The 12,297-nt window shown below is 43.9% G+C and overlaps 1 protein-coding gene across 1 annotated transcript; it reads left to right on the top strand.

The window, feature by feature from the left end:
• Nucleotides 1–2,941: 2,941 nt before the first annotated feature.
• On the top strand, nt 2,942–9,746 carry RAMAC (RNA guanine-7 methyltransferase activating subunit). Its single transcript, XM_056572179.1, has 3 exons — nt 2,942–3,086; nt 7,686–7,844; nt 9,244–9,746. The coding sequence occupies exons 2-3, from the start codon at nt 7,687–7,689 to the stop codon at nt 9,434–9,436; spliced, it is 351 nt and encodes a 116-aa protein (XP_056428154.1). The 5' UTR covers nt 2,942–3,086; nt 7,686; the 3' UTR covers nt 9,437–9,746.
• The last annotated feature ends 2,551 nt before the right edge of the window (nt 9,747–12,297 follow it).

Raw genomic sequence — 12,297 nt, 5'->3', positions numbered from 1 at the left:
ACAGTAGAATCTCCCTTAGAGGACACCTCCCAATAGAGGACACCTTCCAATAGCAGACAGTTTTTAATTCCCCCAGCAGAGTCCCATAAGACTTAATGTATTTGCACCCTCCGAATAGGGGACATTCCCAATAGCGGACACGGACACACCCGAAAGGGGAGAAAACACTCCCAATAGGGGACAAAACACTCTCATTAGGGGACAAAACACTCTCATTAGGGGACAAACCACTCCCAATAGGGGACAACCAGGCTAATGTGCCTGCCGTACCTTGTACAAAGAGCTGCCGTCAGGGGGTACAGCCAATACCCTAGTAAGGGGCCCCCCGCTGCATCCGCCTGCAGAAGCCCCAGCACAGAAGCAGAAGTCGGCCAGCCACATCATTCGCCCCCCTCCTTTCCTGCCCCCCCCATGCCACTTTATTTCCCCTATGTCAAATCATCCCCCCTTTATTACCCCCCTGTGCAACATCATTTCCTCCTGATACCTCTCTGTGCTATTTCATTCCCCCTTTATTACCCTCTGTGCAAATTCATCAACCCCTCTTTACCACCCCCTGTGCCATTTCAACCCCCTTTATCTGCCAGTGCCACTTCATAAAGAAGGGGGTGATTACACAGAGTGTAACTAAGGGGAAATGACATGGCACAGGGGGGGATAAAGGGGAAATGACATGGCACAGGGGGGATAAAGGGGAAATGACATGGCACAGGGGGGGATAAAGGGGAAATGACATGGCACAGGGGGGATAAAGGGGAAATGACATGGCACAGGGGGGATAAAGGGGAAATGACATGGCACAGGGGGGGATAAAGGGGAAATGACATGGCACAGGGGGGATAAAGGGGAAATGACATGGCATAGGGGGTAAGGGGGGGATATTTTGCACAAGGCACAGGGGGAATAAGGTAGCACAGGGTATAAAGAGGCAATAAAATTATACAGGGGGAGAGATATGGGGAGATTAAACAGCACTGGGAGATACACTCTGGAGTGAATACAGTATTATCCGTTAAAACATATGTTTATCTCCATTAATATCCATTATTGTTTAACCAGTTATTTATTTCAGCATGCTCAGTAGCAATGATGAATATTAAAATAATATAAAAATAACGGCGGTTAATGTAGGTTACTTCCATCACCATAAACTTTAATGATAAATTACTAACGTACATTAGAATATCCGTTATTTATGATGGGAAAAAATATATACTGCATGCCCGGTATTTTTCTCTGTTATAAAAAACTGAAATGAAGCATAACTGATGATAATAGAGTACAACTGAGATTTAAAAAAGCCTATAGGAATGTATGGGATCCGTTACCATCATTTTCAATTTCTCTAACGAAATGAATGAATGAAAAACACAGATGTGAACACAGAACACACCTTGAAAATGTTTGCTCGCCGGCCTGTGTAATAGGGGATATGCAGCTGATGAATGATGGAAGTAATATGCTGGATTGTTCACGTGGCGCTGCCCTTATGATGGTCGAGCCATGCTATAGGGGCCTTATAGGAGTCTACGGGTTTGTTTACTGCGCTCGTCGTTCCCTCCAGGGTCCTTAGTTGCAGCTTTGCATAGACAGCGAGACTCATTGGTCCATATTTATCTCTAGCATTAGGCTGTATTCACACATGGCGTGCTGGTTACATATACAGTACATAGGGGAACATCCCTGAGGTATTTCTGTTCCTATTATTTCAGGACACATTTTAAGGGATATACAGTGACCCCTCGACCTACGATGGCCCCGACATACGATAATTTCAGCCTACAATGACCTCTCAGAGTCCATCGCATGTTGAAGGCAGCATCAACATACGATACTTTTGTATGTCGGGGCCATCGCATAAACGGCTATCCGGCAGTGCTGACTGCTTCAGCTGCCACCGGATAGCTGTTTACGGTGCCCCGTGTGGTCCGGTGACGATCACTTACCTGTCCTCGGGGCTCCGGCACGTCCTCTTCGGAATCCCCTGCATCGTCGGCGCTCTCCATCGTCGGCATCACATCGCTGCGCACGCCGTCCTGTCATCCAATAGGAGCGGCGTGCATAGCGACGTGATGGCGGCGAAGGAGAGCACGGATGCCGGGGAAGCAGAGGCCTTACCGGAGGACACCTCAGGGACGCGGCGGCAGCAATGGACAGCGACATCCTGGGCAGCGGTGACGGTCCAGAGCGGCGGGGACAGGTGAGTACAACTTCCTCTAACAGTGGTCTACAACCTGCGGACCTCCAGATGTTGCAAAACTACAACACCCAGCATGCCCGGACAGTCGTTGGCTGTCCGGGCATGCTGGGTGTTGTAGTTTTGCAACATCTGGAGGTCTTCAGGTTGTAGACCACTGTCCTATACTTTACATTGCACGGATCCCTCAACATACGATGGTTTCAACAAACGATGGTCCGTTTAGAACCGATTACCATCGTATGTTGAGGGCCCACTGTATTGCTATCTCAAAGCTCCAGCCGTATTGGGAGAAAAGTCTACTACTGTACAGTGTTTCTCAGACAGGGTGCTGACAGCTGTTGCTAAACTACAACTCTCAGCATGCCAACGGCTGTCAAGGCATGATGGGAATTGTAGTTTTGCAACAGCTGGAGGCACTCTGGTTGAAAAACACTGGCCTACAGCTTCATATTACAACTGCTAGCTGTGGGGGGTTAAATTACTACACTACACTATTTCAGTGGTCTCCCAACTGTGGACCTCCTGTCAAAACTACACCTGTCCGGACATGCTGGGAGTTGTAGTTGTGCCACAGCTGAATTCCCCGTTTGGAGACCGCTGCACTACATCCTGGGTAGCGTTGGTGAAATATTTTCTACCCTGAGAAGTAACACTGAGCCGGTGAGAAAAGCGAGCACCGACTACTACCCGCATCTTACACCACTCGTGACGCTAAACATTTGCCCCGCCCACTCTCCCCGGCTGAAGCTGGCGACTCCACCCACACGAGTCACGTGGGCTTTTAATGTTCGTGACGTCATCACGCCGCGCCGCTTGTGTTGCTTTTGTCATATGTTCTCCTACTTGCGAGTATTACTGCGGCTATTGTGAGCGGCGCGGAGCTCAGGTGCGTGTACTGTCCTCACTTGTTCATGCTTTGGGTTATTGTTAGAGGGTGGAATGTGGCCGCCAGTACAGCTCTTCTATCATTTTACTTCTCTCTGGGGATTCATGTGAATTCAATATACTATTGGAGATAAAATATGCTTAAAGGGTTACAGGATGGTTATGGCTGTTTGCTTCGGTTGGTGCATTGAGGTTGGTGCTGACCTCCATGCGGCTTTGTAGATCTGATGCTTCATATGGGCATTGCTGCAGTTTTTTCCTCATTAAGTTCCATAAGGATCAGCAATACATCCGCAGCATGTGAACGTACCCTAAGTGTCTATTCCCATGTACAGTAGTCATTGATTTTACATTGCAATCTGCAGCAATTATAGGTAAGATACTGTATGTGTGAACGTACCCTTATGGTGTATTCACATGTACAGTATTCTGTGCAGATTTGATGTGCAGGATATTCTGCTGCAGATTTTAATGTTAATGACTGAACACAACTTCAAATCCTGCACAGAATATTGTACGTGTGAACAGACCCTTAGGATAGGGTCACACATAACTGATCTGCAATGTATTTTACACTGTGGATCTGCTGGTGACTTGACCCATAGTGTGTCTACAGCTTTTGCCCAGCATTGCCGCCTGGCCTACCCGCAGAGGCAATCCGCCACTCCGAGCAGCCACACAGGGGCCTGCGAGTCGCCGCTCACATGCGCAGTGTACTCAGACAGTGTACTCTGTGTGTGGCTGCTCGGAACGGTGGAATGCCAATGAATTCTTTCCAGCTCATTAAAAAATCAGTTTTGGATGATCAGATCCCCATGGCTGTGCCGCGGATGATCCGATAATCCATTTTAACCCCCGTATTGCCACAGATGCAGTTATCTGTATTGCTCACGGCATCTGTGGGGTTAATGGCAGACCAGTACATTTACGTCCTGGGTCGTTAAGGGGTTAAAACCTGTGCAGAGGAAAAGTTGACAAATTGCCCATAGCAACCAATCACATTGCTTCCCCCCCCCCCCCAAGAGGTCTTTTAAAACATTTTAAGAAGTGATCTGATTGGTTGCTATGGGCAACTGCTCAAATTCTCCTCTGCACAGGAAGTATGTGTGCTGCATTCAGCTGTATGGAACTGACTGAGCTAGTCCAGTACAGCGCCCATGAAACTGAATGGAGTAGCACACCCCCTCAACCACCGCTCCATTCAAACAGGGGCACTTGGTACCTTTTGTTATCTGAGGGTCCCATTGATAAAACACTTAGTCTCTTGTGGGGATAGGTGATTAGTGGGTTTGGTGGTAATTTCCCTTTAAGGCTATGTTCATATTGTGGAATGTCTGTACAAAATTCTGCTGCAACATGGCCCAGTGGATTTAAATGGGATTCTGCTGCACTGTGCACATGGCGGAATTTCCGAGGCATATTTTTCTGCCGCAGAAATCCCCATTAAAGCATATAGAAAAAAAATAATAGACTTGTCTATTCTTTCTGTGAATTACACTTGGAAATGCATTGCCATCTATGAGCACATTTCCTAGCGCCCGCTGGATTATTCAAATATGCGGAATGTCTGCCTGTGTTTTCCGGACAGACTTCTTTGGCCATGAGATCCTGGCCTAAGTAGTAGAGCTGGTGCAGGCGGTCCATAATTTCCACTAGGAGTGGGTGATTGTGGATTGCCGGCTCAGAGTATTTCAATCTCCTGCTGCCCGCAGGCCAATGAGAGCTCTAGATAAAGCAATAAGAAATACGCAGCTGTGCGCTTCTCTCCAAGGCAGACTTGCAGGAGATAGGCTTCATTGTAAGTCTGGTCCTGCGACAGTGTCATCTTATAATGGTGCCCAGGGAGGATGTAAAAAATACATGTTTACTCAATCCTCCAATAACACCAAAAATATCTAATCTGCAATGATGCACTGTGGCAGACTGGATCTGTTCTTCTAGCTTGGGAGAAAATCTCCCAGTCCCATGGTAATAATCACCATAAAAGTACTTATTGGCATTTATCATTGTCTTTAAACAGTTTTTTTTGTGTCTAGAAAGGCGCAAAAAAGGAGCAAGCAGGGTTTATTTGCGCCTTTTGGTTTACACATTTCTGCTGATTTTGAGTTGCAATCCACTGATTTTGGTAATACACATGATATGGAAGGATTTTATGAACTGCACCGTTTTGTGAAAAGGCGCAAAAAAGGTGCAAAGCCACTGAAAAGTCTCTAAAACTACACCAGCCCAGACTTAGCTTTTTGGTGTATGCGAAGAGTGAAATTTCTGAAAATGTGACCTGCACAAAATTTATCAAATGCTGTGTGACCATTTAATACATTTGGTGCTCCTATATGTTTTCAGCACACACACACAAAAAAAAAGTGTAGAAAATGCTTCACTTACACCTACAATGATAAATGCCGGGCATTATGTCTAGAATTCATCAGTCTGTTTAGTAGTCACAAAGGAACAGTCAGATGTTGATGGTCAGTCTGCTTTAGAACAGGACCTATTATCTCCAATTCAAAAAGGTGTTCTTGTCCCAGAACCCTTGGAAGAAAGGCGTCAAGGATTCCTCCCTCTTTCTAGTTGGAAAAAAATAATAATTTTGAACAATCAAATCTAAAACCAGTAAACAAATTTCTGGCATATCAAATTTTAAATGTTGGCCATAAACCTATTAACAAAAGATTTCTACATGAACACTTAAAGGGATTTTTTTTTTTTTTAACTCCACTGGTGCCAGAAAGTTAAACAGACTTGTAAATTACTTCTATTAAAAAATATCAATCCTTCCAGTACATCCAGTTATCAGATGCTGTATGCTCCACAGGAAGTTCTTTTCTCTTTGAATTTCCTTTGTCTGTCCACAGTGCTCTCTGCTGACACCTTTGTCCATTTTAGGAACTGTTAGGAGCAGGATATGTTTGCTATGTGGATTTTCTCATGCTCTGGAAAGTTTCTGACATGGACAGAGGTGTCAGCAGAGAGCACTGTGGTCAGACAGAAAAGAAATTCAAAAAGAAAAAAAAACTCTGTAGTATACAGCAGCTGATAAGTACTGGAAGGGTTAAGATTTTTCAATAGACGTAATTTACAAATCTGTTTACCTTTCTGGCACCAGTTGATTTAAAAAAAAAAAAAAAAAAAGGTTTTCCAGTGGAGTACCCCTTTAAGATGCTTACCTCCACGTACCTATTCACTATATTTACTAAGAGTGTAGTGTAGGTTCCTACAATTTATTTTCCACGGTATTTACTAAGGTTTCCCTACATTTTCCACTTTCATTTTTTTTTCTTTTACACATGCTCTGATCTGTAGGGTTTTCCTCAACTGAAATCCACCAAATTTCTGTGGAAACCTTAGTAAATATGTTGTGTGTGTTTGTGAAAGTCGGGAACACGCCTCTTTTTGATGGCCAAGACCCTTTTTTAGGGTTTTTCTTAGCAAAATGGAGTTAGTCAGGGTTTTTTTCAATTCTGGCACAAATTCTGGCGCAAAGCATGTCGGGTTTGCAAAAGTCAATAAGGGCCATTGTCGACACCAATTGTAAAGCGCTTTTTTGCCGTACACCACAGCTTTTTACGATCTTGGTCTCTCCTCTACAGCAAAATAAAGGTATGTTCACACTAGGGAATTCCCCGCGGTGGGAACTTAACATTAGTTTGAATGGGTCTCCACGAGACTCGTTCACACTGCGGAATTTCAGCGGCGGACAATTCCGCCGCTGAAATAGTTCCACACAGAGAATGAACATGTTCATTCTTTACGCAGAAGTCCGCGAGCACTGCATTGCCGTCAATGGTGACGGCTCAGTGCCGCGCGGTCCTACCGCCGCCTGCCAGACTGAATCTCAGCTCGCTGAATTCAGTGAGCGGAGATTCCATTCACGCACTGTAGTGTGAACATACCCTAAAGGTGTTTTCAGACAGCTCCACAATAGTATCTGTAATCAACAAACTTCTGGTCTCAGAAATTCACTAGCACTGGAGAGGAAGGGATTTTATTCTCCAGGTTTCCTGTCCCTCTCTGTTGGTGCTGTCATGGCTCAGGGGAAACCGAATTAGGCTGGGTTCACACTACATTTTTGCAATACAGTTACCGTATAAGCTTTCAATTTGAAAACCGTATGCCAAAAGATGCTTCCGGTTGTGTCCGTTCTGCTTCCTGTACGGTTATTGGTCCAGGTGAAAAACTGTATTGAAACGTATACTTTTTTTTTAACATGGGAGTCAGTGAGAACCGTATGTGTGTGTGTACGGTGCCATGCGGTTTTCACCATACGGGTTTTTTTTTTTTTTTTACTTTGCACAGTTTTTTTATTGGAATTTCAATCAAACAAGTGAAACTTTATTCATAATGGAGTGAAAAGTTAAAAACGCATAATTTTTTTTCTTTAAAAAAAAACAGATTCAACCGGACATCATTTTTTTAAACCGTATACGGTTTTCAACTTCATAAGGGTTAAATTTTGTACACATGATTTGAGAAATCTGAGATTTTTTTTATTTTTTTTTTTTATCAAAAACCTGATATGGGAACTGTATTGCAAAAACGTGGTGTGAACCCTGCCTGACTAATAAATACTGTCTTTCTTGGTTACATTTTTCTTCCTCAGAATGACAGACATATCTGATATAAAGCAAGCGTATGAGAGCAAGTTTGCTCACCGCTTCACAGCACAGGATACAGAGTATCAAGAGTATCTGAAAATGCCAGAAAGCCAACCACCTATTGTTGAAGACTGGAGGGGTGGCAACCAGAGGAATCAGGACAGGTGGGCACCTTGACATTTATTAGGGCTTGTTGTTCTTCAGCATTTCCTTTACCTGACAGTCAGTAGAGCGTGGTCTCCATCTGATGGGGGATCGGGATGGGCAAAAAAATAAAGGGAAAACTTAAACAACACAATGTAACTCCAAGTCAATCACACTTCTGTGAGATCACACTGTCCACTCAGGAAGCAACACTGATTGACAATCAATTTCACATGCTGTTGTGCAAATGGAACAGACAACAGGTGGAAATTAGGCAGTAAGCAAGACACCCCCAATAAAGGAGTGGTTCTGCAGGTGACCACTTCTCAGTTCCTATGCTTCCTGGCTGATGTTTTGATCACTTATGAATGCTGGCGGTGCTTTCACTCTAGTGGTAGCATGAGACGGAGTCTACAACCCACACAAGCGACTCGGGTAGTGCAGCTCATCCAGGATGGCACATCAATGCGAGCTGTGGCAAGAAGGTTTACTGTGTCTGTCAGAGTAGTGTCCAGAGCATGGAGGCGCTACCATAAGACAGGCCAGGGTGCCCGCACAGCCCTCCATGTGCTTGCCAGAGGTAGCCTGACTGCCATTAGGTACAGAGATCAGATCCCTTGTGAGACCATATGCTGGTGCTGTTGGCTCTGGGTTCCTCCTAATGCAAGACAATGCTAGACCTCATGTGCCTGGAGTGTCAGCAGTTCCTGCAAGAGGAAGGCATTGATGCTATGGACTGGCCCGCCCGTCCCCCAGGCCTGAATCCGATTGAGCACATCTGGGACATCATGTCTCGCTCCATCCACCAACGCCACGTTGCACCACAGACTGGCCAGGAGTTGGCAGATGCTTTAGTCCAGGTCTGGGAGGACATCCCTCAGGAGACCATCCGCCACCTCATCAGGAGCATGCCCAGGCGCTGTAGGGAGGCCACACACACTACTGAGCCTCATTTTGACTTGTTTTAAGGACATTACATCAAAGTTGGATCAGCCTGTAGTATGGTTTTCCACTTTGATTTTGAGTGTGACTCCATATCCAGACCTCAATGGGTTGATAAATTTGACTTCCATTGATAATTTTTGTGTGATTTTGTTGTCAGCACATTCAACTATGTAAAGACGAAAGTATTTCATACGATTAGTTAATTCATTCAGATCTAGGATGTGTTATTAGTGTTCCCTCTCTTTTTTTTTTGAGCAGTGTATTTGCCCGTCCCGATCACCCATCAGTTTCCCGGTTTCTGACACTCCCCACTTCTTGTAGGAAATATTTCCACCATGAACAAAGCATTAGAAGTAGCAAGAGAGCAGTGGGGATCAAGAGCTTATCAAACAGCAGTGGCAGGGATCAGGGGTGGGTTCTTATGTAAAAAAAAAAACACAATTCACTGTCTTATTCTGTTTCCATTGATTACAGGTATAGAGACAACAGGCATCAGAGAGGCTGGGAAGGAAGAAGGGACTGGTCCAGCAACAGCTATAACCAACCTCGAGGTGGTAGAGGCTGGGGCAATAACCACAACCAATACAGACAGGATCGATCTTACCGTCAAGAAGGACACCACGACTATCACTCCGGGAACCAGAGGTTTTACCCGGATCGTTACTAGTGATATTTTTTGTAATAAAACATTTGTTTCTTTGTATGAGTTGACCTGCAATTCCTATGGTAATTGCATGACCTAGAGTAAAATGCACCTATTTTTTATTACATTGTTTATTTTTTATTTTTTTTGCATTGCTGTAGATATGGTCAGGTTCATCATTCATAGTCCACCTTGTCAGATTTGTATTCATAAAAATACAAGTGCACTTTAAGAACTCCAGGATACAAGTGATGACCAATGTCAACATGATTGTCAATGAATGTGGCTGCTGCAATGTGTGGCTTATCTTTTATAAAGATGAGGAAATCCAATTAGAAATAGGAGAAGATTCATCAAGACCTGTGCTGAGGAAAAGTCGACCAGTTACCCATAGCATCCAATCAGATTACTAATTTCATTTTTAATAAGGTATCAAAAAATAAAAGCAATATGATTGGTTGCTATGGGCAGCTGGTCAACTCTTCCTCAGCACAGGTCTTTATGAATCTGCCCCATAGTTACATATAAGGTTTAATCCCTTTATGCAAAGGGACATAACTGAACGTGGAGTTTGCCACAACTAGACATAATTACAGTACATTGGGGGAGATTTAACAAAACCTGTGCAAAGGGAAAGTTGCCCATAGCAACCACTCAGATCACTTCTTTAATTTTGCAGAGGCCATCTTAAAAATGAGAAGAAATCTGGTTGCTATGAGCAACTTTTTATTTATTTTTTCCTCTGGACAGGTTTTGATAAATCTCCCCCCTTGTGTGGAATGTGCGGCTCCAGACATCTGTCTCTAACATCTACAGTGTGAGGCTGCTGTGATATACAGCCAGGTTCCCACTGCTGTAGAGGAGACTGGAGTTTAGTTCTAGGCTGTGTTAACACTTTGGAATCTTCCCAGGGTTTGGACACTGTGTTCCTGAGAAGCCAGGGGCATTGCTACAGGTCTGCTGCATAGGTGGATTAAATCAGGCGAAGTGAGCTGTTTTCAAGCTCAAGAAAAATCACAGCAAAATACTAGGTAAAAGCCTGATGCCGCCCATTAAAAACCAACATAACACAAGTGGTGGTTAGAGTGAGGTGCTTTGACCTCCCCCTGTAAAGTGATTGTGGGGTGCCAGGGCTTAACAACTTATCAAGTCTAATAGACATGGCAGCTTGGTATGGGAATGAACAGGCAGGCAATAATGGAATGCATTACATATAGATAGGATAGTTCAATATTTTAGTAGTTCAATCCTTTAAATACTCACTGGCCACTTTGTTAGGTACACCTTGCTAGTACAGTGGTCCCTCAAGTTACAATATTAATTGGTTCCAGGACGACCATTGTATGTTGAAACCAGAACTCTATGGAAACCTGGTAATTGGTTCTAAAGCCCCAAAATGTCATCCAAAAATAGGAAAAAGTGAGAATTAAAGAAAAATAAGTAGATAACTAATATAGATAAAGCAAGTCCATACATATAAAAGTAAGAAAGATCTGCTGAAAATCACTGTCTATTTCAGTGTTTCCCAAGCAGGGAGCCTCCAGCTGTTGCTAAACTACAACTCCTAGCATGCCCGGACAGCCAAAGGCTGTCTGGGCATCCTGGGAGTTGTAGTTTTGCAACAGCTGGGGCACCCTGCTTGGGAAACACTGGTCTATGTAGAGGACAGGAGCTTCTTCATGGTCCAGTACAGTACATGCAATGTCCTAAAAAGTAGCGTGGAGTCGCCCTCACCTGGTGTCCAAAGAAGCAGGTAACCCTGGTACAGGTAGAGTACAGAACATGTAATACCTCCCTGTACTGTAGGGGGCGCTACCAGACACCAGTCAGTGCATACGCTTCAGTAATACAGGTATTTTACCAGTAAATTGACCATTCTGATTGGTCAGTTCTTCCGGCCATTGACACGTTTCACAGATCTGGACTGTCTGTACATTGTATGTTGAGTCTGGTTTCAACTTACAATGGTCCAGAAAAGACCATTGTATGTTGAAACTATTGTATGTTGAGGCCATTGTAAGTTGAGGGATCACTGTACCAGGTTGGACCTCTTTTTGTTTTCAAAACTGTCAACATTCTTCATCTTCTACAAGGTGCTGGATATATTCCTCAGATTTTTGGCCCATATGGAAATGTTGGCCTCACACATTTTGCTGCTGATTTCTTGACTACAAACCCATGATGTGAATCTCCTGTTACACCACATCTCAAAGGTGCTTTATTGGATTGAGATCTGGTGGATGGAGTCAATCGACTGAATGTCTGAGGTGTCAATGGGCCCTAAAAGGTATTCACTTATCCTCCACATTCTCTAATATATCTTAAAATAATTGAGAATGTGTGAAGCTGGAAAATCAAGTTCAATCCATTGAACTTCATTAACAAAGCTTATAGAATCTGCTAACATCTTAATGGGAAATACCACAGAAACCTTCATAGTACATACCCCGAAAGGTCAGAGCATATTATTCTGCTGCTGTACACCTCCTTTTAAAGTGTTATTGTCATTAAAAAACACTTTACACACGTCTATCAAAAGTTGTTGGTCATACCTTGTCTCATTCCTGAAAGCCTCCGCAGTCGTGAGTTATTAGCCTTTAGAAGCAAGGAGTATTGGGGTCTTTCCCCCGGCCGGCCAAGACATTCGTACATTTCTTGACATAGGCTTCTATGCAGAGAGATCTCTCTGCAGGCCGTGGCGCGAAGCTCAACGCCGCTCACTTCTCTAGCTAATCTTTCATGATTGCAGTGGGTCTCAGAAGTAAGACCCAGCGCAATTAACAACTTTTGACATGTCTGATCGACTTGTGAAAAGTAGTTTTTTTTTTTTCATGCCAGTAACTTTTTAAATTTGTTTCAAGATAATTAATAAGCCTTATATTATC

Source organism: Hyla sarda, chromosome 4, assembly GCF_029499605.1.
Source record: "Hyla sarda isolate aHylSar1 chromosome 4, aHylSar1.hap1, whole genome shotgun sequence".
In the NCBI taxonomy this organism is placed as follows: domain Eukaryota; kingdom Metazoa; phylum Chordata; class Amphibia; order Anura; family Hylidae; genus Hyla; species Hyla sarda.
The sequence above is the reverse complement of the archived record's forward strand: the minus strand, read 5'-3'. Positions and strand labels throughout refer to the sequence as shown.

What these genes read in the sequence shown, in the direction of transcription:
- RAMAC (XM_056572179.1), top strand. Translation starts at nt 7,687, where the DNA reads ATGACAGACATATCTGATATAAAGCAAGCGTATGAGAGCAAGTTTGCT. An exon ending in AACCAGAGGAATCAGGACAG is followed by an intron (nt 7,845 to 9,243) that starts GTGGGCACCTTG and finishes CATTGATTACAG; the next exon opens with GTATAGAGACAACAGGCATC.